We start from the raw sequence: 24,758 nt of genomic DNA on the forward strand, positions 1-24,758 counted from the left end.
TTGCCGCATGCAACCCCTCATCCTGGAGCTCATTCCTCCCATGGATTGATACGCCCACAACTCCCTCACCAGTTCTTCTACTGGTATGTCCCCATTCATGGCTTGCTATGGTTACCAACCCCCATTATTCAAAGGACAGGAGCAGGGAAAGACATCGGTGTGAAAAGACATCCAAGCGGCGTTGACCCGGTCCGCCGCACGCAATAAACAACTCGCGGACTGTCATCGCCCCCCGACGCCCGAATACAAGGGCCAATCTGTCTGGCTTTCTTCTCACGACCTCCCACTTCAGACAGAGTCCCTGAAATTCACTCGGCGTTTTATTGGTCCCTTGGTTCCAGTACCTTGACGACTGGGAATGGTACGGGCCGGAGGAGCGTTCTTAGATTTCCCGGAAGCTCATCCTCGATCCTACTCTTTTGGACGACTTCTACGCGGCTCACCCGGGGAAGCCTGGCAGGATGCCAGGAGGCGTCCATTGAGAGGGGGGGTACTGTCATACACTGCCCTGCATTTCCATTATTGGAGCCGGGAGGGCGCTTTGTGTCCTCTCTCTCCCCCCTCTCCTCTCTGTTTTCAGCACCTGTCTTCAATCAGCCTCGAAAAACATGTTTTATAGGCTTCTGATTTCAAAACTGGTAATTCATCAATGTGTTGTGTATACTGTATGTAATTGCAGTATATGAGGTAATCTTTCATTTATATGGGTTCACAGTTGTAGCGGCCCTCCGAGGGAAGTCATAACTACGATGTGTCCCGTGAAAAAATTAGTTTGACACCCCTGCCTTAATCACACCTGGTGGTGGTGAACTACTTGTGTAACCACAGCTGTGATGTCTCCCCTGGATGGATGGCTGGGGCCACTGCCCCCCCACCCCCCAACCTTTGAACGCCATTGTTTCTGCTACATGGTCTTGTTTCAATAAACAAACACAAAAAGAGGATATGGACCCATACATGATATACATACCTCTCTACATATATGCTTTCATTGGTTCCCAGAAAGTAGAGGCTGTTAAGGATTCTGTAGCAGGAAACCTGGATCTCATCCACTAAGAAAGAAAGAATCAAAAGTACAAAAATGTGATTACATTTGTGGGTGTTGTTATTAATGACTGTTTAAGAATTCAATTGAGAGTTAAAATTCACATTTAAAAATGTTTCCCTTCATGAATGGCTCTAAGCTTCAGGCAATGGCTGGTGGTCTGCATTATGCCACAGTATATGAACGTCCAATAGGAACATAATTCAGGAGTTGCTCTCAACACTTATGACTGAAAGGCTCTCATTCACATGACTGAAATGCTCTCATACACAATTAATTTTTTTCGCTCATAAACACTTGTGTAATGTTCTCCTAAACACCAGTGAAACGTTCTCATACGCAACACTGAATTTCTTGCTATTATATGCAACACTGAAATGCTGTCATACACACTACTGAACTGCTTTCATAAAGTATACAACTTAGCCTAACCCTAACCCATACAGTATGAGAGCATTCCAGACTGGTGCCTAAAAGGATTTCAGTATATTTTATAAGCGCATTTTAGAATGTTATATGAGTGCATTTAAGTGTGATGTGTGTATACGGCTCTCAGTGTGGTGTGTGAAAGGATTTCAGTCCAATTCGGTGGGGGGAGGAGCCCTGGGCATCCAACATTGGGGCGGCATCCAAAGGAGGCAGGTTGGCATTCATTCAGAGCATGAATGCTGAAGGTGATTTCCGATCGGGCTAAACTCCTTCTCACACACACACACACATCGCCGCCATCGCCAACTGGTTTCCGATGAGGAAACACAGACCGGAATTTTTACCCCAAGTATTTAAAGTACTCCACACTTGCTATCTCTTCTCCCTGGAGCCTCACTCTTCCCCCTCCATCCCTCTTATTCATGCACATATATTCTGTTTTACTACGGCTAATCTTCATTTCTCTCCTTTCCGGTGCATGCCGCCATCTTTTTAATTGTTCCTCCACCTGCTCCCAGCTGTCACTGCAGATTACAATGTCCTCTGCAAACATCATGGTCCACGGGGATTCCAGTCTAACCTCATCTGTCAGCCTATCCATCTCTATCATACGCTTTCTCTAGATCCACAAAGACACAATGTAGCTCCTTCTGACCTCCATACTTTTCCATCAACATCTTCAAGGCAAATAATACATCTGTGGTACTCTTTCTATGCATTAAACCATACTGTTCCTCGCAACTACTCACTTCTGTCCTGAGTCTAGCCTCCACTACTCTTTCCCATAACTTCATCGTGTGGCTCATCCACTTTATTCCTCTATAGTTCCCACAGCTCTGTACATCACCCTTGTTCTTAAAAATGGGCACCGGCACACTTTTCCTCCATTTCTCAGGCATCTTCTCACCCGCTCGAATTCTGTTGAACAAGTTGGCCAAAAACTCCACAACCACCTCTCCTAGATGCTTCCATACCTCCACAGGAATGTCATCAGGACCAACTGCCTTTCCATTTTTCATCCTCTTTAATGCCTCTCTAACGTCCCCCTGACTAATCATTGCTCCTCTACTCTTCCCTCTCTCTCATTTTCCTCATTCATCAACTCCTCAAAGTATTCTTTCCATCTATCCAGCACATTACTAGCACCAGTCAACACATTTCCATCTCTATCCCTAATCACGCTAACATGCTGCACATCCTTCCCATCTCTGGCCAACCTGTAAAGATCATTTTCTCCTTCTTTAGTGTCCAACCTGTCATCATATGCCTCTTGTTTGACCTTTGCCACCTCTACCTTTGCCCTACATCACATCTCCATGTATTCCCTTCTCCTCTCCTCAGTCCTCTCAGTATCCCACTTCTTCTTAGCCAACCTCTTTCCTTGTATGATTTCCTGTAATTTGAGGTTCCACCAACAAGTCTCCTTCTCTCCTTTCCTGCCAGAAGATACATCAAGTACTCACCTGCCTGCTCTCTGATCACCTTGACTGCAGTGGCCCAGTCTTCAGGAAGCCCCTCCTGTCCACCGAGAGTCTGTCTCAGCTCTTCCCAAAAAGCCGCACAACACTCTTCCTTTCTCAGCTTCCACCACATGGTTCTCTGCTCTGTCTTTGTCTTCCTAATCTTCCTCCCCACCATCAGAGTCATTTTACACCACCACCATCCTATGCTGTCTAGCCACACTCTCCCCTACCACTACTTTACAGTCGGTAACCTCCTTCAGATTACATCGTCTGCACAAGATGTAATCCACCTGCTTACCTCTACCTCCGCTCTTGTAGGTCACCCTATGTTCATGCCTATGTTCATGTCTTCTGAGTTGGAAAATGTATCTTTTATATATACCAAATATTACTTCCATTAATTTTTTACAACCTTCACATCTTTATTGTTACATTGTGACAACTACCTCTTTTCCTGCCATGCTGTGCGTACTAATTGTTCCTAGCTATGTTGTGACTACTAGCTGTTTTTGATAAAGATAAGTTGAGTGCAGCTGGACAAAGATAATTGTTTTGCTTTCCTTCTCTGTCTCTCTGAATTCAATATAATGAAGGTTTTTTTGTTGGGCTTCAGTAAGGGGTGACAACTTGTAAGACTTGTACCTTTTCCTCTCTTTGTAAAGACTTCTCTTTCTTTTTTGTCATTAAAAAACACAAAGACAAGATTGCTTCCTTACTTATTCTGTCAGAAAAATATTTGCCAAAACACTTCTTAATATTCCAATCATGACTCTCTCTCTGTCTCGGATGCTCAGAACTACTTCGTCTAGCTCCTTCCAGAATTTCTCTTTCACCTCTAGGTCACATCCTACCTGTGGGGCATAGTCGCTAATCACATTATAAATAACAATTTCAAGTTTCAGCCTCATCACACGATCTGATACTCTTTCACCTCCAAGACATTCTTAGCCAACTCTTCTTTTAAAATAACCCCGACTCCATTTCTCTTCCCATCTACACCATGGTAAAATAATTTAAGCCCTGCCCCTAAACTTCTTGCCTTATTGCCTTTCCACCTGGTCTCCTGGACACACAATATATCGACCTTTCTCCAAATTATCATGTCAACCAACTCCCGAGAGTTTCCTGTCATAGTCCCAACGTTCAAAGTCCTCACATTCAATTCTCGGCTCTCTGCTTTCCTCTCCTCTTTATGCCTAAGAAGCCGCTTTCCACCTCTCCTTCGTCTTCGACCCACAGTAGCTGAATCTCCACCGGCGCTCTGCAGGTTAACGGTGCCGGGGGCGAACGTTGTTAACCCGGATCACGACCGATCCGGTATGGAATTCTTTAGATGAACGCTCATATTTGTTTGGCAACGTTTTAAGCTGGATGCCCTTCCTGACGCAACCCTCTACCTTTATCCGGGCTTAGGACCAGCTTACAGTTTGCACTGGCTTGTGCCCCACATATGGCTGCATTCCTCAATATAAATCAAATAAAACCTAAAAACATGTATATACGCACATATGAGATCTTCTCCAAAATTGTTCTTTCCAACGTGCTCAAACAAGGAAGACAGGATCGGAAGCAGGCCAAAGGTGGTATAGTTGATGATCTGAGGGACTCCTCTGGGCTGTTCTTTGCTGTGAGTAAATTGGCCAAGCTTCAGGTTCTCTTGAGTCTTCCCCAGAGTCTCTGCTGCATTGTCGAAGTAGGACTGCAGTGCTGCCTTGACTGACTCCAAGCCTGTCTTCATCACTGTCCTAATATAGGATAGCATTGAAATATTTTTTTTTTTAGTTTTTCTCATCAGTCATTGCAGTTACAAAGATGTTTCATCGAAATCCAGAATACTTGTGAAGTCGAAGGAGGCGAAACTTTAATAACAATACAATATTTAATTATATTTAATTGAATACACTACAAAGACAAGATATTTAATGTTCAAACTGATAAACTTTATTGTGTTTTTTTTTTTTTTGTTGCTGCAAATATTCACTCCTTTAGAATTTAATGCCTGCAACACATTCCCAAAACGATGGGACAGTGGCATGTTTACCACCTTTCTTTTTAAAATACTCACAAAGCATTTGGGATCTGAGGACACTAATTGTTGAAGCTTTGTAGATGGAATTCTTTCACATTTTTTCTTGATGTACAACTTTAGTTGCTGAATAATTCAGGGTCTCCAATGTCGTATTTTGTGGTTCATAATGCGCAACACATTTTCTTTTTTTTAACCAGTCCTGTTCAGCTGCATGGCCATCCAGAATGATGAATCTATATGCCTTTTATGCTGGAACAGTTTTGCTGTGCAACAGGGGAGTTTGAAATATTCCGTATGTTTATTTTTTATTTTTCTGATGTTTATTGAAAACACAGCCGGACAGAAAACGGTTGAAGGGGACAGACAGAGCGACAGAACAGACAAGCACATCACATATGGGTGTGACCCACAGCAGAACAATAGTTGAGCAGTCTAGCTATTTGACTACAAGTAATCTGGTTACGACATGCAATAACGCACCAAAAGGACAAGATGAGAGAGGACAGAAAAGAACAGTGTAGGATAGGATGGGGGAAATGAGCAAGGAGCGCTACTGGTGAGTGGTGTGGTGGAATGCTTTTATGATTTCTTAACACCTGTAAGAACCTGGGAGTTGATATCTTATTACAACCTGTATTATTTATAGTAGTCCCAGCACATGAAATTAAAGCCTATAGTGTATCTATGGAACTTATTAGTGATTAAACACCATATCGTATGCATGTATGCATGCAGGCCCTAGGAGTCAAGCCCTGAGATATGTGAATACTCACCTCCCACCATATTACTATGGTTCCAAGGTCCCCAACTGGCAACCATTGTCCCTCAACTGTGATCATGTGTGGTGCAGAGGGGTGTCGTGCATTAAAATTGGTCAGACTGGTGGGGGCGAAGCGAGATGGACACGGGACACATTTTCAATGGGAGAGACGTCTGGACTGCTGGCAGGCCTGTCTAGTTCTCACACTCTTTTACTACGAGGCGACGCTGTTGTAACACATGTAGAATGTGGTTTTACATAGTCTTGTTGAAATAATGACGTCCCTGAAAAATTAATTGCTTGGATGGCTGCATATGTTGCTCTAAAACCTGTACAGACCCTTTCCAAAAAATTTTGAATATCATGGAAAAGCTGATTGATATCCATAATTCTGTTCATAAAGTTAAACTTTCATAGATTATAGATTCACTGCCTACAAGATTATAGATTCACTGCCCACACTTATTTATTTGTTTATTTTTACATAATTCGGGCTTCAAGCTCATAAAACCCACAAAATCAGGAATTCAAAAAATTGGAATACTGTGAAGAAATCAGCTCAAATTTTGCAGGCCATAAATGTTTTAAACTGAGTGTCACACAGTAATCATTTACTAAAGTCAAAGCACCAGCACAAGTTGCCCCAGGTGTCATTAAATTGCTCCAGTTGGTTTCAATTGTCACAGTTCAAAATGGGGAAGACCATCATTGATACCCTCCAAAGGATGGATAAGCCACAAACGTTCATAGCTAAGGAGGCTGGCTGTTCACAGAGTACTGTGTCCAAGCATATCAATGGAAAGTCTAATGGAAGCACAAAATGTGGCAGGAGAAGATGCACCAGCAAAAGAGATCAGAATCAGAATCAGAATCATCTTTATTTGCCAAGTATGTCCAAAACACACAAGGAATTTGTCTCCGGTAGTTGGAGCCGCTCTAGGACAACAGACAACAGTCAATTTACAGAACACTTTGGAGACATAAAGACATTGACAAAAAACAATTGTGCGAAAAGATGCAGAGTCCTCTAGCACTTAGAGCAGTTTGAATGACTAATATTGCAATAGTCCGGTGCAATGACCATTGTGCAAGGGGCGCTGAGACTTCAAGGAGTGTATGCGGTTTAAAGTGACGATTAGTGCGATCATCTGGGACAATGTTGGTTGTGCAAATGTTACAGATATTCCTCAATCAGTGTGCAAATGGAGCAGATGCTACTCTGGCATGAGTGGCCAGTATATGCAAAAAGTGCAGCATGGCGAGACAACTACAGTGAGTGCACGAGTAATACATAATTGGCCCCACAGAAATGTGACAACGAACTCAGTCAAAAAAAAAAAAAAATTGCCAGCTTGTTGTAATGGAATTATAGGTTAGGTCTTTAAGAAGTTGATCGCAAGAGGGAAGAAGCTGTTGGAATGTCTACTAGTTCTAGTTTGCATTGATCGGTAGCACCTACCTGAGGGAAGGAGCTAGAAGAGCTGGTGCGGAGGGTCCGAGAGGATTTTGCACGCCCTTGTCTTAGTTCTGGCAGCGTGCAAGTCCTCAATGGTGGATAGGGGGGTACCGACAATCCTTTCAGCAGTTTTGATTGTCCGTTGCAGTCGGAGTCTGTCCTTTTTTGTAGCAGCACCGAACCAGACTGTGATGGAAGAACACAGGACTGATTCGATGACCGCTGTGTAGAACTGTTTCAGCAGCTCCGGTGGCAGGCCGTGCTTTCTCAGAAGCTGCAGGAAGTACATCCTCTGCTGGGCCTTTTTGAAGACGGAGTTGATGTTAGTCGCCCACTTCAGGTCCTGAGAGATTGTAATTCCCAGGAACTTGAAGGTCTCGACGGTTGACACAAGGCAGCTGGACAACGTGAGGGGCAGCTGTGGCAAAGGATGCCTCCTGAAGTCCACGATCATCTCTACAGTCTTGAGCGTGTTCAGCTCCAGGTTGTGTCGGCCGCACCACAGCTCCAGCCGCTCCGCTTCCTGTCAATATGCAGACTCGTCACCGTCCTTGATGAGGCGTCATCAGTGGCGTCATCTGCAAACTTCAGGAGTTCGACAGTCGAGTTCGCTGAGGTGCAGTCGTTCGTGTGAATACTGTGTGATGACCGTGGGCTGCAGTGGATTATCAAACAGACAAGAGTCAAGAATCTAGCAGAGATCCAGAAAGAGTGGAATGAGGCAGGAGTCACAACTTCAAAAATCACCACATTCAGAGGCATCCGGGGAATGGGCTACAACTGTTGGGTTCCTCGGGTCAAGCCACTTCTGAGCCTGAGCCAACGTAGGAAGCGTCTGAACTGGGCCAAGAAGAAGAAGGACTGGACTGTTGGCCAGTGGTCCAAGGTCCTCTTTTCCGATGAAAGTTAAGTGTGCCTTTCATTTGGAATCAAAGTCCAAGGGTTTGGAGGAAGACGGGTGAAGAACAGAACCCAAGCTGCTTGAGGTCCAGTGTGAAATATCCACAGTCAGTCATGATTTGGGGCGTAATGTCCAGTGCAGGTGTTGGTAAACTCTGCTTTCTTAAATCCAAGGTCACCGCAACAGTCTACCAGAATGTTTTAGAAGACTCTATGATTCCTTCAGCTCAGTATCTGTGTGGAGATGCAGATTTCATCTTCCAACAGGGCCTGGCCGCTGCCCATACCGCCAGAAGCACCAAAACCTGGTTTGATGCCCATGCCATCACAGTCCTTGACTGGCCAGCCAACTCGCCGGATCTAAACCCCATTGAGAATCTATGGGCTATTATCAAGAGGAAAATGAGGGGCACCAGATCCAAAAACAAAGAAGAACTGACAGCAAGCATCAAGGAAATCTGGGCTTCCATAACTCTCAGGCAATTCCACAGGCTGATTGCCTCAATGCCAAGGCACATCGAGGCAGTGATTGAAGCAAAGTGATTTCCAACCAAGTATTGAAGATTAACATGAAGTTTTGAAAGTACCATATTTTGATTGATTTATTGTGTCCTTATTTCTTTCTTTTTTTTCTACAAAAACTGAGAAGTAAATGCTGATTTCTTCACAGTTTTCAAATTTTTTGAATTCCTGATTTTGTGGGTTTTATGAGCTGGAAGCCCAAATTATGTAAAAATAAAAAAAATAAATACTTAAAATTGTTTAAATTGTGGGCCCTGAATCTATAATCTATGAAAGTTTAACTTTTTGAATGGAATTACAGAAATAAATAAACCTTTCCATGCTATTCTAATTTTTTGGAAAGGGTCTGTATGTACCTTTCAGCATTAATGGTGCTTTCACAGATGTGCAAGTTACCCGTGCAATGCGCACACCTCCATACCATCACAGTTGATGGCTTTTGAACTTTGCGCTGATAGCAATCCGGATGTTCCTTTTCCTCTTTGACCCGGAGGACACAACGTTCATGATTTCCTAAAACAATATGAAATGTGGACTTGTCAGACCACAGGAGACTTTTCCACTTTGCTTCAGTCCATCTCCGATGAGCTCGGCCCCAGAGAAGCAGGCGGTGTTTCTGGGTGTTGTTGATATATGACTTTCATTTTGTATGGTTTTAACTTGCATTTGGAGATGTAGCAACAAACTGCGTTAACTGACAATGGTTTTCTGAACTGTTCCTGAGCCCACCTCGCAATAACGATCCCAGTTATTAATGCAGTGCCACCTGAGGGATTGAAGGTCTTGGACATTCAATGTTGGTTTTTGGCATTGCCACGTACATACAGAGATTTCTCCAGATTTTCTGAATCTTTTGATGATATTATGGACTGTAGATGATGAAATTCCTGTAATTGTACGCGAATTGAGAAATGTTGCTCTAAAACTGTTGGACTATTTGTTCATGCAGTTGTTCACAAAGTAGTGAACCTCGCCCCATCCTTGTTTGTGAACAAGTGAGCCTTTCAGGGATCCACTTTTTATACCCAGTCACGACACTTACCTGTTTCCTATTAACCTGTTCACCTGTATAATGTTCAAACCAGGTGGTTTTTTTAAGCATCCCTCAACTTTCCCAGTCTTTTGTTGCCCCTGTCTCAGCTGTTTTGGAACGTGTTGCAGGCATCAAATTCAAAATGAGAAAATATTTGCAAAAATAAAATAACGTTCATCAGTTTGAACATTAAGTATCTTGTATTTGCAGTGCATTCAATTGAAAATGGGTTGAAAAGGATTTTCAAATATGTTTTTATTTATGTTTTGCAAAACTTCATTGGAATTGGGGTTTGTACATGAGCTCAACAAATTACAGTACTTGAAATATAAATGACTGCTCGTGGCAGAAAGCCAATGCTTACAATGCATTTGCGGATCTTTACTGTTAGCTATTGTTTTTTCCCCCTCCCTATTCTTTTGCAGTTGTTTTCATGTATTTAGTAAGTGTAGCATTCAAATTTGGTCTCAACATTTGAATTTGCTTGGTCTCAGTCCATTTGTTTATTGTGCACCAGGATCTGTAAGACTGTGTTCATACTTGACGAAACAAATCAAACAGGCAGAGAAATCCTGCCAGAGTTTGCTTCAACCGAGCCAAACATGACATGTCAACGCCCCTTATTTTGATGTAAATGAGAGTGTTTGGTTGTTTGTCAATACATGCGCTGCGATTGACTGGCGACCAGTCAAGCGTGTACCTTGCCTCTCACCCAAAGGTGAGAGACCTAAACAGGATCAAACAGGATAGGCAGTAGACAGATTGATGGTTGGATGGGTCTTCAACATGCTCATTTGTGCTCAATGCTGTAAAAATGCCTGAAAAGATCACTTAATTTGCTTGGCCGCTATGATAATACTCATGTCTGTGATTTTCTGAATCTGAATTAGGAATGGACTTGATTACTTTGACAGTAGTTTGCCTCATATTGGTGTTGCAAAAATAAGCTTAACTTACAATACTCCACAGACTATTCTGGGGCTTTTTTTTTAAGGCTTCCAAAACACATTTGCGTGAACATCTTTTTGGATATATTGCATGTTCTCTCGACAGGCTGATCTGCGCCTGTGAGCGCTGTGTAAGGTGCCAACTATGCACACCACTTTATGAAAAAAATTGTTGTTCCATTACCTGGCATCCAGACTTTGACCCAGTATTTGCAAACAGTTGACTATGGATGTGGCATTATTACCTAAAATGAAATGAGACAGAAAAAAAAAGTCAAAGATTTTTAAATGATAGCCACTGAGTACAAAACAGGAAAACAAAAACAAAAACAAAAAAAACGCTGTTATGGGGGCAGAGGTGGAGGTGTGAGAAATATTTTCCTTCATAGATACATTATGTGCCTTGCAAAAAAAAAGAAAAACAATAGCAGAGCATGACAATCAAAGTTTAAAAAAAATACTTATTTTTTTGTAACAAAATTAAATTACGAGGTTGCAAATACAATGATTTACTCTCCTTCTTTTTATTTTTAGAAGTACAGTTATCCCTTATCCCTTACTATATCACGGTTCACTGATTGTGGATTCAGTGCATCGTGGATTTTTTGGGAGATGATCACTATACAATGTGATGCGAAATTGATAATTACCGATATTTATAATTGTCTTATTGGAAAAAAGTAGAGGTTGTCCAACAAAAAACTATGATCCTCTGAACGAATAGGTTTTATATCGAGAGAGAGAGAAAGAGAGAGAAAACGAGAGATGGCCGACTGGTTAGCACACCTGCCTCACAGTTTTGAGGACAGGAGTTCAAATCCGGCTCGCCTGTGTGGAGTTTGCATGTTCTCCCCGTGCCTACGTGAGATTTCTCCGGGTACTCCGGTTTCCTCCCACATCCCAAAAGCATGCATATATATATATATACACACACACACAATTATATATCCATCCATCCTACACCCTGAACTGGTCGCCAGTCAGTCGCAGGGCACATATAGACACGGAAAACCATTCGCACTGTTACTGAGTGGGAACTGAACCCACGCTGCCTGCACCAAAGTCAGGCGAGTGTACCACTAGCGAGAGAGAGAGAGAGAGAGAGAGAGAGAGAGAGAGAGAGAGAAAAGAGCTGTCTATGGGATAAAAGCAAACCATTTTGAAGCTGATCGAAAATCGATCAGAGCTCTTGCACAAACATTGGGCAGAGCCAATACAACAATTTGGAACATCCTGAACAAGAAAGAAACTACTGTTGTAACGAGCAACAGACATCAAACAGGTCGGCCAAGAGTATCAACGGCAGTTGATGACAGAAACATTGTGAGACCTGTGAAGAAACACCGAAAGCCAAGAGTCAGTGACATCACTGCCAACCTGAGAAGGACTTCATTAGGGTTATGTATCTTCTGGAAGCAAAATGGAGAAGGAGACTTGGTGGTGGAACCTCAACATACATGAAATCATACAAGGAAAGAGGTTAGCTAAGAAGAAGTGGGACACTAAGAGGACCAAGGAGAGGAGAATGGAATACTGTATGTGGGAGATTCCACGTGGGGAGAAGGTGGAGGAGCCAAAGGCCAAACCAGAGGCATATAATGACATGTATGACAGGTTTGACACTAAAGAAGGAGAAAAAGATCTATACATGTTGGCCAAACAGAGGGCTAGAGATGGAAAGGATGTGCAGCAGATTAGGGTGATTAAGGATAGAGATGGAAATGTATTGACTGGTACCAGCAGTGTGCTGGATAGATGGAAAGAAGACTTTGAGGAGTTGATGAACGAGGAAATTCAGAGAGAAAGAAGAGTGTGCCGGACAGCGAAGTAGCAATGATTAATAAGGGGGAAGTTAGAAAGGCACTAAAGAGGATGAAAAATGGAAAGGCAGTTGGTCCTGATGACATACCTGTGGAGGTATGGAAGCATCAAGGAGAGGTGGCTGTGGAATTTTTGACAAGCTTGTTCAACAGAATTCTAGCGGGTGAGAAGATGCCTGAGGAATGGAGGAAAAATGTGCTAGTGCCCATTTTAAAGAACAAAGCTGTGGGAACTATAGAGGAACAAAGTTGATGACCCACACAATGAAGTTATGGAAAAGAGAAGCGGAGGCTAGAATCAGGACAGAAGTATTTGTGAGCAACTGTATGGTTTCATGCCTAGAAAGAGTACCACAGATGCATTATTTGCCTTGAGGAGAAGTAGAGAGAAGGTCAGAAGGAGCTACATTTTGTCATTGTAGATCTAGAGAAAGCCGATGACAGAGTATCCAGAGAGGAACTGTGGTACTGAATGCGGAAGTCTGGGGTGGCAGAGAAGTATGTTAGAATAGTACAGGACATTTACTGTATGAGGGCAGCAGAACAGCGGTGAGGTTTAAGATGGAGGTGGGACTGCATCAGGGATCAGCCCTGAGCCCCTTCCTGCTTGCAGGGGTGATGGATAGGCTGATGAAGTAAGACAGAATATATGTGCAAGAATGAGAAGGGTGGAGGGGGAAGAGTGAGGCAACAGGGAGAAGATATAGCGAGGGTGGAGGACTTTCAATACTTGGGGTCAAAAGTCCAGAGCAATGGTGAGTGTGGTTAGGAAGTGAAGAAACGAGTCCAAGCAGGTTGGAACGGGTGGCGGAAATTGTTAGGTGTGGTATGTGACAGAAGAATCTCTGCTAGCATGAAGGGCAAAGTTTATAAAACAGTGTGAGGACAGCCATACGGATTAGAGACAGCGGCACTGAAGAGACAATAGGAGTGACCAGGTTGGATAAAATTAGAAATGGGCTCATCAGAGGGACGGCCAAGGTTAGATGTTTTGGAGACAAAGTTAGAGAGAGCAGACTTTGATGGTTTAGACACATCCAGAGGAGAGAGAGTGAGTATATTGGTAGAAGGGTGATGAGGATGGAGCTGCCAGGCAAGAGAGCTAGAGGAAGACCAAAGAGAAGGTCGATGGATGTCGTGAGGGAAGACATGAGGGCAGTTGGTGTTAGAGAGGGGGATGCGGGTGATAGGCTGACAAGCAAAAGGATGACACGCTGTGGCAACCCCTAATGGGACAAGCCAAATGGAAAAGAAAAATAAGATATATAAAAATATATATTGTAAAAAAGTCCAAAAGTATTGGAATGGCAAGGTCTATTCCTATGTTTTTGTTGTATGCTGAAGACATTGGGGCTTCAGATCAAAAGATGAATATGAAACAAAAGTTCAGAATTCCAGCTTGTATTTCATGGTATTTACATCTACATGTGGTAAACAACTCAGGACAGAGCACCTTTTCTTTGAAGCCACCCACTTTTCAAGTGAGCAAAAGGATTGGAAGTGACATTATAAAATTAACTTCTAGTGGATCGCATTTAATATTTGCCATAACCCTTACTTGCAATCACTGCATAAAGCCTGCGACCCATTGACTTCACCATACGATTGCATTCTTAATTTAAAATGCTTTTCCATGCCGTTACTGCAGCCTTTTTTAGTTCTTGCTTGTTTCTGGGGGTTTCTGGGGTGGATATTTCATACCACTTATAACTTGAGAAGACACGGTGCAGTAATTTTTTATTTATTTATTGATTGTGCTATTTACTCAGTACTTGAGTAATTATTTCACTGTGTACTTTTTACTCTTACTCCAGTAATTTTTGGGAGGAATACTTTTTCTTTTACTTCAGTCACATTATTGTCAAGTAACAGTACTCTTACTTGAGTACAATGTTTGGCTACTCTACACACCTCTGGGACGGACATCCTCTATTGCTACTCTTACGTTTAAGCAACATTTTTTTCTCATCAGTATCGTATTGGTTGTGCTTGTCTTTTGTATTCTCTTGTTGAGATCCCGCGGGTCATGGCCCTGGTTACGGTCCCAGGGGAACCGCGAAGCACACGTAACATCGGCAACAAGAGCTGATCGGCGAGTACATCTTGTATTAATGAGGAAACTACAATTATCTAATTACCAGGTGATTGAAAAGTAACTCCCTATTTTAAAATACTTATAATTTTTTCATATGTTGTAATATTTTTCCAATATCTAGGTTCTTGTTTTCTTTTCAGATGGATTATTTTGTATAAAATTTAAAAGCCTACAAAAATGGCTGGACGTCTTGTCCTACAGGAACGTGCCCAGCTAGCGGCACGTTAAGAAGGTTGGAGGTCCGTTGTTCAAGTGCAAAAATGGTGGAGGACCATGAAAGGAAGACATGTCAAATTGACGCTAAAACGATAAAAAAAATACTATATTTTTTTTAGGACTTAAACATAGGGAGTTACTTTTCAATCACCCTGTAGTTTACGGCTGTTAATGTTAAATGTGTTAAGCAATGGAGCGATGTTAGGGATTATGTCACAACACAGAATGAACTAACTTCCAATTCAGAAATGGCCAATAAAAACAGAAAAATGTTGTATTTAATATTTTCCTGGAGGATGCATTTGGGATTAGCCTTTGAAGTTGGTAATAGTGAAAAATGAAGTGAACCAGAAAATTAATTAAGTCAATTCTTTTCCAGAAGGGGAGTGCTTAAAGAGGTGGATGCTATTCATGTGGCACAGCTTGAAGCAGGCATCATGTGCAGGTGGAGATGGGACTGGCTCAAGTTGGAGGCCAGAACAAAAAAGATATGAAATGAGGCAAATTAAATTTTCATCTTAAATTTGTGTCATGAGCTGTGCCCTGCAGTTCTGTCATTGGATCTTGGGTGGCGCTTTGCGCGCCTCTCGCCCTCTCTATCTCTCCATCTCTCTCTCTCTCTTCCCAGTAATCATTACCACCTCGGCCGCACACCTGTTGTCAATCAGCCTTCATCCCCTGCATTTAAGCCTGCCAGATCCAAGACTCCACTGCCGGAGTATTAACATTCATCCGTGGTACACCGGCTCTCGATGTATACGTAAGATACCCCAGTCCCCGCAATATTTCTGACCTCTGTTTTTCCTTTTCCGCAGTGCTCCTTCCATGTTCCCCGCCTCTTCCACCACGCCGCCAAGCCATCCGCTTGTTCACGCCACCACCTGCCGCACGCTCCCTGTCTCGATGACCCGCCAGTATGCCTCAAGGTTCCACCTCCGAATCTCGCAATAAACCATTCTCCACAAAACTTCTTCAGCCTCCACCTGCTTCTGGGTCCAGTTAAAATCACATCGTGACAATTGGTACATCAACATGCACTTCTTCTTATTATTTTCCTTTCGGCTTGTCCCATTAGGGGTCGCCACAGCGCGTCATCCTTTTCCATGTAAGCCTATCTCCTGCATTCTCCTCTCGAACACCAACTGCCATCATGTCTTCCCTCACGACATCCATCAACCTTCTCTTTGGTCTTCCTCTAGCTCTCTTGCCTTGTAGCTCCATCCTCATCATCCTTCTAACAATATACTCACTATTTCTCCTCTGGACGTGTCCAAACCATCAAAGTCTGCTCTCTCTAACTTTGTCTCCAAACCATCAAACCTTGGCTGTCCCTCTGATGAGCTCATTTCTAATTTTATCCAACCTGGTCACTCCGAGAGCGAACCTCAACATCTTCATTTCCGCCACCTCCAACTCTGCTTCCTGTTGTCGCTTCAGTGCCACCGACTCTAATCCGTACATCATGGCTGGCCTCACCACTGTTTTATAAACACCTTCATCCCAGCAGAGACTCTTCTGTCACATAACACACCTGACACATTCTTCCACCCGTTCCAACCTGCTTGGACCCGTTTCTTAACTTCCTGACCACACTCACCATTGCTCTGGACGGTTGACCCCAAGTATTTAAAGTCCTCCACCCTTGCTATCTCTTCTCCCTGTAGCCTCACACTTCCACCACCACTCCTCTCATTCCTGCACATATATTCTGTTTTACTTCGGCTAATCTTCATTCCTCTTCTTTCCAGTGCATGCCTCCATCTTTCTAACTGTTCCTCCAGCTGCTCCCTGCTTTCACTGGAGATCACAATGTCATCTGCAAACATCATGGTCCACGGGGTTCCAGTCTAACTTCATCTGTCAGTCTATCCATCACCACTCCAAACAGGAAAGTGCTCAGGGCTGATCCCTGATGCAGTCTCACGTCCACCTTAAATTTGTCTGTCACATCTACAGCACACCTCACCGCTGTTCTGCTGCCCTCGTACATGTCCTGTATTATTCTAACATACTTCTCTTCCACTCCAGACTTCGGCATGCAGTACCACAGTTCCTCTCTGGGTACTCTGTCATAGGCTTTCTCTAGATCTACAAAGACACAATGTAGCTCCTTCTGACCTTCTCTGTACTTTTCCATCAACATCCTCAAGGCAAACTCTCTCTTTCTAGGCATGAAACCATACTGTTGCTCGCAAATACTCACTTCTGTCCTGAGCCGAGCCTCCACTACTCTTTCCCATAACTTCATTATGTGGCTCATCAACTTTATTCCTCTATAGTTTCCACAGCTCTGCACATCACCCTTGTTCTTAAAAATGGGCACCAGCACACTTTTCCTCCATTCCTCAGGCATCTTCTCACGCGCTAGAATTCTATTGAACAAGCTGGTCAAGAACTCCCCATCCACCTTTCCTAGATGCTTCCATACCTCCACAGGAATGTCATCAGGACCAACTGCCTTTCCATTTTTCATCCTCTTTAATGCCTTTCTAAATTTGCCCTTACTAATCATTGCCACTTCCTGGTCCACCACACTTGCCTCTTCTACTCTCCCTTCTCTCTCATTTTCCTCATTCATCAACTCCTCGAAGTATTCTTTCCATCTTTGCCAGCAATGCTAGAACAATGCTGGTCATATTTCGATCTCTGTCCTTAATCACCCTAACCTGCTGCACATCCTTCCCATCTCTATCCCTCTGTCTGGCAAGCTTCTTTAGTGTCCAACCTGCCATATGTCAACACATGCCTCTTGTTTGGCCTGTGCCACCTCGACCTTTGCCCTGTGTCTCAATGTATTCCTTTCGCCTCTCCTCGGTCCTCTCAGTGTCCCACTTCTTCTTAGCTAACCCTTTTCCTTGTATGATTTCCTGTACTGTGAGGTTCCACCACCAAGTCTCCTTCTCTCCTTTCCTGCCAGAAGATACACCATGTACTCTCCTGCCTGCCTCTCTGACCACATTGCCTAGAGTGGTCCAGTCTTCTGGAAGCTCCTCCTGTCCACCGAGAGCCAGTCTCACCTCTTCCCGAAAAGCTGCACAACACTCGTCCTTGTCTCAGCTTCCACCACATGGTTCTCTGCTCTGCCTTTGTCTTCCTAATCTTCCTCCCCACCACCAGAGTCATCTTACACCACCACCATCCTATGCTGTCTAGCCACACTCTCCCTTACCACTACTTTACAGTCGGTAACCTCCTTCAGATTACATTGTCTGCACAAGATATAATCCACCTGCATGCTTCTACCTCCGCTCTTGTAGGTCACCCTATGTTCATGCCTCTTCTGGAAAAAAGTGTTCACGACAGCCATTTGCATCCTTTTTGCAAAGTCTACCACCATCTGTCCCTCCAAGTTCCTTTCCTGGATGCCGAACTTACCCATCACTTCTTCATCACCCCTATTTCATTCACCAACATATCCATTACAATCTGCACCTATCATGACTCTCTCTCTGTCTGGGATGCTCAGAACTACTTCGTCTCGCTCCTTCCAGAATTTCTCTTTCACCTCTAGGTCACATCCTACCTGTGGGGTGTAGCCATTAATCACATAATACATAACACCCTCAATTTCAAGTTTCAGCTTCATCACTCAATCTGATACTCTTTTCACCTCCAAGACATTCTTAGCCAACTCTTCTTTTAAAATAACCCGACTCCATTTCTCTTCCCATCTACACCATGGTCGACCATAATAGACCATAATAATTTAAACCCTGCCCCTTAACTTCTAGCCTTACTTCGTTTCCACCTGGTCTCCTGGACACACAATATATCAACCTTTCTCCTAATCATTATGTCAACCAACTCCTGATATTTTCCTGTCATAGTCCCAACATTCAAAGTCCCCAGATTCAGTTCTAGGCTCTGTGCTTTCCTCTTCTCTTTCTGCCGAAGAACCCGCTTTCCACCTCTTCTTCGACTTCGACCCACAGTAGCCGAATTTCCACCGGCGCCCTGCAGGTTGTTGTTAACCCGGGCCACGGCGCCCTGCAGGTTGTTGTTAACCCGGGCCACGACCGATCTGGTATGGAATTCTTTGAATGAACGCTCATATTTGTTTGGCAAAGTTTTTAGCCGGATGCCCATCCTCACGCAACCCTCTGCCTTTATCCGGGCTTGAGACCCATAGGGCTGCATTTCCACACAAACATATATATATATGTGTGTGTGTGTGTGTGTGTATATGTATGTATTTATTTTTAGAGATGGTTTGGTCGGTTTATAGGCATGCACACTCTTCTTTTTCTCATTTACTAATGTGGCGAAGCAGTGAACAGAAGCACTAACAGCGCTAATGCAAGCCAATATGGTGGCACGTTTGGAAATTCAATCTGACACCCCAACGCCATTCTGAGAGTGTAGATTCCAACAGGGCTCTGAGATTCCAAACAGTGCGGAGTGTAGCAGAGCACGCTCGGAGGCTATTTCCGAACGGATCTTCCAATGTGCCTGAGCCAATGTTGAATTCTGGATAACGTAGTCACAATGCCCGTTTGTCAATGTGTTGTGATCTTACATAGAAAACTACTTTTCCCAACACCTTTAAGTTCAACCCAAATACATTTGTGTGTAGCATTTATTTTTCTCCCGGACATCATTGTAAGGGAGTAAGTAAGATAATAAATTTGGGCACATTTACCTGAAAACTAATTGTGCCGAAACAAAACTCCAACGGTGTATTGGGACTCACAAACATTTGTGAGTCCTAATTTGGTATTGAGAGATAATCGTCAGACCTACTTCAGCTACCCGAGGACATGCGATGCTTGCATGCAGCTAGCCAAGCCCCCATAAAAGGTAATGGGCATAAAAGTGGAAGATATCATGTTTAAAAGTGTACAAATACTGTTCACCTGATTTGGATGTAAATACCCTCATGTTAAAGCTGAAAGACTGTATTTAAAGGACATCTTGTTCGTTTCAATTTAAATCCATTTTTGTGGAGTTCAGAGCCAAACAGATGACAATAATGTCCAGGTCCCATGAATGAAGAGATGAAAGTTTATGGAGTAAAATGTATGCATGAGCTGAGCTCATTCACATATGATTTTCATCAGATACTGGAGATAATATTATCACTCCTCTACCCCTATTGGATATGAATTATGAAACATATCTATGTCATATAAGACTTACTTAATAACCTGGGCTTTTTTTAGGAACTTATTTAGGAATTTATTGGTGAATCACCAAACAAAAATAAATAAAAAATATCAAAGTTTTTAAATTGAACACCAAGCTGATAAATTTACAGGGAGCCACGACCTATTCTGTTGTATGAAAGGCAACAGGTGGATACATAGCTTTATTGTACCTTTTGACATTCAACGGAATTGCATTTAATTGTTCTGCCTGTCACTATATGCCGCTGGCATAGATAGAACAGCAAATATATATATTTCCAAGTTATCACAAATAATTTTAATAATACTACAATAATAAAAACTAATAATAACACTGTGAACATATACTTTGTTTTGACCTAACTATACAAGAAAAATAGATTTTCCTCAGAGTCAAGATGTACCGAACCCAAAACCAAAGAAGGGCAGTAAAGTGTCGTAAATGTAATCATCACCTCACATTCAGTAAAAGTATATTAAAGTAAAAGACAGTAAAAGCCTGGCACGCGCACGCACGCACACACACACACACACACACACACACACACACACACACAAGTGTATGATAGGACTCAGTAATTGTTTCCAAAATTTGCTTTCCACATTTATCAGTCAAACTATACTGGATTCATGCAAATAAAAATTTAACACTGGCTTTTTTGATTTAACAATCTAAAACACAGAGAGGGGCTGGGGTTGGATGGGAGTTTGAGCTTGTGATCAAAAGTGCAAGCAATAGCCATAAACCATTCTTACCAAATAAGGATATCCTATTTCTGACAAGTACTCCCAGTTTGCAGAAAAGACTGGGAAAAAACAAATTGAAGAGGAAGAGGGAGGGAGGGAAGAAGAACAAATGAAAAAACAGTTATGAGATAACAGAGAGCAAAAAAGACAATGGAGAATGAGAAACAAATCCCTTTGACAAGCAACTGAGATTTCCAACATCCAGACAATGTGTAATTAAAAATTCAAGCACCATTATGGGAGTTAAATGGTAAATCGTGTCACTGCCATCTTTCCATGTATTGTTTGTGAAAATCACCTTGTCACCATCTCTTTTTCCTTGTTGGAGGCATGTCCACCATTGCTAATGGAATGGATGGATGTGGATAGGAAGTACAGCCGATGGTTTCTGAAATATTGATCCACCAATGGCAAGACAACCTGTGGGTTCAGTTGACAATTGGTAGAAATGTAGAAACAATTCCTTGGTCCACCAACTAAGCGTCTGCAAACAGTCATTGCTGGTAAACATTTTGGTTGTCATTGTTGAATGCAATACTGCTCAGTTCTGACCTTTAAAAAGAACTTCATCTGCTGTTCATGAGGACTCTTTACTCCCCTTTGTCTTGTTCCCATGTCTACAGAGAATCAAACAAAAATATAGGTAAACTTGTTTGCAGATTTTTTCCCCATTAGGCCATCTTTTTCGAGTAGCCACTTTTTCTGTGAACTCGTCTATACTGAATAAAGCATAATACTTGCCTAGACGACTAGACACTGCTTTTATCATGCAGTGCTGTCATGAAATTAAGAGTGAAGAGTCTCACCAAACTCCAGCATGTGATCATGGGCCTGGTCTACATAGTTGATGAGCTGCTCAAGGAAGGTGTAGGCAAATCGTTTCTCTATGGCTGGTGTGTCCAACTCCTGCGACTTCACACCTCTGAAAACAAAGAGTCTCACTACAGATATTGTTGGTCATGAATTTCAACAGAAGGATAAAGTGTGGCCAATGCTATTAAGGGCGGCACAGTTCACAAGGCAAACGTTCTTTTGTTTTACATCTCACACACGTAATCCCGTTTACCACAATGTTGGGACAGTTGGGTTTTCTATTTATCAATGATTAATATTTTCATGCCCTAAATCTTTTCCATTGTTGTATTTGGATAGACAGTGCATGGCTGTATGAGCCAGTACTCAGGATGACCCACGCAGTACACAAAAAGCTATAAAAGGTTTAATAAATAAAAGTCTCTATCCACAAACCATAAGTAATGCGCAACCAAATGTAACTGATGATGTATAACTTGGGCTGAAATGTGAGAACCAACAATGTTCTTCAGGTCATCCACTGCCGGAAAAGGCAAAGAGGTTGAAGGAGTAGTACTAGCAATCTTAACACACCTCACACCACAGGATAATCTGACCAGATTAGGCTCATTCCACCTGTGATGACCACTCCTTAGAGGTTCATATAACTTCAGTTTGAAAGCAAGTAAATAATGTCAGAATGTCGTTGCATGTTGGCTTGTGTTAAACAGTTCAAACGCATGATAAATCCCAAAGAGGACTTGGTTAATATATGTGATAACATCTTTCACATGTGGGTATAAATAAATGTCCTACCTTGACAAAGTGTAACCATTGATCTGGAGGAACTTGAGGATGTCTAGTGCTTTTTGTCTGTCTTTTAATTTCTCTTTGGCAGTCAGTGTATCAAAGGGAACTAGTAAGGGGTCATTTCCTCCGCCTGGAATACAGAGACAGCAAGTCAGATACACTCCAATATAAAGGCTGATTGAAAAGTAACTCCCTATTTTAAAATACTTAGAATTTATTCATATGATGTAATATCTTTCAAATTTTGTTGTGTATGTTCCATGATTTAAGGAGCAAGTGTATTCTACCAAACCAACGACTTTGAAAGACCTTGAAGGGCGAATACGAGAAGTTATGTCTTCCATCCCACAAGAGTTCCTTGAGAAATCAGTTAAATCAGTTCCCTGGTGGCTTGAGAAACTGGTGGCTAATGCTGGCGCCCATATCGAATTTTAAATAAAAGTCCATGCAATACACGTCTCATGTTCATTTCTTGTAAGAATTATAGTTCAGAAATAAATTCCAAGTACTTAAAAATAGGGAGTTACTTTTCCATCACCCTGTACATTATATTGCCAAAAGTATTCACTCATCTGCCTTGATTCAGATATGAATTTGAGTAACCGTAATTTCTCATGTATAATGAGCATGTCCCCCCCAAAAACAATTGTCAATAGTGCGCATTATACATAGGTATAGGAGAAAATGAAAAAGACTTTCCCATTTTATAAATGTATGCCGCCATCTAGAGGTTATGAAAAAGTTGCAAACTTTCATTCTAGAGGTTATGAAAAAGGAGTAGCCTACAATAGTAGCCTCCAATATGACAGGGTATATATGACTGCATATATGTACAATTGTGCTCAGAAGTTTACATACTCAGGCAGAATTTGTGAAATATTGTTGTTGTTGTTTTTTTGTGTGTTTTTTTTAATATATAAATACGACTGATGACTGAACAACAACCATCATTAATTTCTTTATGGTTATGTTTTCTTGATTGATAATGCTTTTCTGAAATGCTTGACAGATTAATTTGAATCCCATTAAAATAAAATTAAATGTGTTTCGTCTGGTCCTTCATGTTTTCTTGAAAGAATTGTACCCATCTTACAAATACTGCCTGGGTAAGCAAACATATGAGCACAACTGTGTGTTTTCTAATGCACTAAATACTGTAAAAGTAGGGCTGTGAATTTCAAAATAAGAGCAAGCAAATAAAAATAAAGTATTATGTGTTCCAATAAAGAGCTTAAATTCAGAATAATTCATTGAAAAAAACTAACAAAATACAGATAATCATATGGGTCCATCCATCCATTTTCTGAGCCGCTTATCCTCACTAGGGTCGCGGGCATGCCGGAGCCTATCCCAGCTGTCATCGGGCAGGAGGCGGGGTACACCCTGAACTGGTTGCCAGCCAATCGCAGGGCACATACAAACAGACAACCATTCGCACTCACATGCACACCTACGGGCAATTTAGAGTCTCCAATTTATGCATGTTTTTTGGGATGTGGGAGGAAACCGGAGTGCCTGGAGAAAACCCACGCAGGCACGGGGAGAACATGCAAACTCCACACAGGCAGGGACGGGGATTGATCCCGGGTCCTCAGAACTGTGAGGCTGACGCTCTAACCAGTCGTCCACTGTGCCGTCATATGGGTAGAAGCAAAATCATGCATTGTAAAAATGCAATATATATAGGTTGAAGCGTTTTCCAGAATTTGTAGGTCAACTTTGGTGGTGCGTATTATACATGGTTGCGCATTATACACGAGATATTACGGTACATCCCATTTAATATGACATTGGTCCACCCTCTGCAGTCCTAACATGTTAAACTCTTCTGAGAATGTTTTCCTCAAAGTTTAGGAGTATGTTTATGGGACTTAATGACCGTTTTTCCAGAAGCGCATTTGTGAGGTTACACACTGATGTTGGACAAGAAGGTCTGGCTCTCAATCTCCGCTCTATTTTCATGTTGGAACAGGAAGGGCCCATCTCCGAACTGTTCCCACAAAGTTGGAAATCTCCAAAATATTAGCCCCTGAGCGCCAGTGAAAGGAACATTTGAATGCTTTAGCATACCGAGAGATTTTGGTCAGTCACAGTTTGGGGATTACCCCTTCCTCTTCCAATATGTCTGTGCACCAGTGCATAAAGCAAGGTCCATAAAGACATGGATGAGAGAATCCATAAAGACATGGATGAGAGAATTTGGTATGGATGAACATGAACACATCGTCCAGCACTCTACCAGATAGAACAGTGACCCAGGCCTTCTCATCCAACATCAGTGTGTTACCTCACAAATATGCTCCTGAAAAAATGGGCAAACATTCCCATAAATTCACCCTTAGACCTTGTTGAAAGTCTCCCCACAGGAGTTGAAGCTGTTAGAGCTGTAAAGGGTAAACCAACATCATATTAAAAATAAGTCCTTAAAAGGTTCAGGTCCTTCCTGGAGGAAAGGAGTTATTTCGTAACCATTGGAAGTGTTCAATCTCTTCGAATGGCAATGACCTATAGAGTTATTCAGAATGCAGAAGCTAGAGAGCATATTACTTCAATTCTAAAGTCTTTACACTG

General features: G+C 42.3%; 1 protein-coding gene across 2 annotated transcripts in view; it reads right to left on the reverse strand.

The window, feature by feature from the left end:
* Nucleotides 1-24,758, reverse strand: part of ryr2a (ryanodine receptor 2a (cardiac)) — a 355,011-nt gene that overhangs the window by 123,562 nt on the left and 206,691 nt on the right. For both annotated transcript variants that reach the window (XM_061705277.1, XM_061705276.1), the window contains exons 62-69: nt 22,194-22,317; nt 21,392-21,507; nt 21,138-21,202; nt 20,884-21,005; nt 20,595-20,644; nt 10,769-10,829; nt 4,444-4,682; nt 971-1,052 (exon numbers count right to left, since the gene is read on the reverse strand). In XM_061705277.1, the coding sequence (XP_061561261.1) occupies nt 971-1,052; nt 4,444-4,682; nt 10,769-10,829; nt 20,595-20,644; nt 20,884-21,005; nt 21,138-21,202; nt 21,392-21,507; nt 22,194-22,317 (859 nt within the window). The remainder of the gene's footprint in view (nt 1-970; nt 1,053-4,443; nt 4,683-10,768; nt 10,830-20,594; nt 20,645-20,883; nt 21,006-21,137; nt 21,203-21,391; nt 21,508-22,193; nt 22,318-24,758) is intronic.

The sequence above is a fragment of the Phycodurus eques genome, chromosome 19, assembly GCF_024500275.1.
Source record: "Phycodurus eques isolate BA_2022a chromosome 19, UOR_Pequ_1.1, whole genome shotgun sequence".
NCBI lineage: Eukaryota > Metazoa > Chordata > Actinopteri > Syngnathiformes > Syngnathidae > Phycodurus > Phycodurus eques.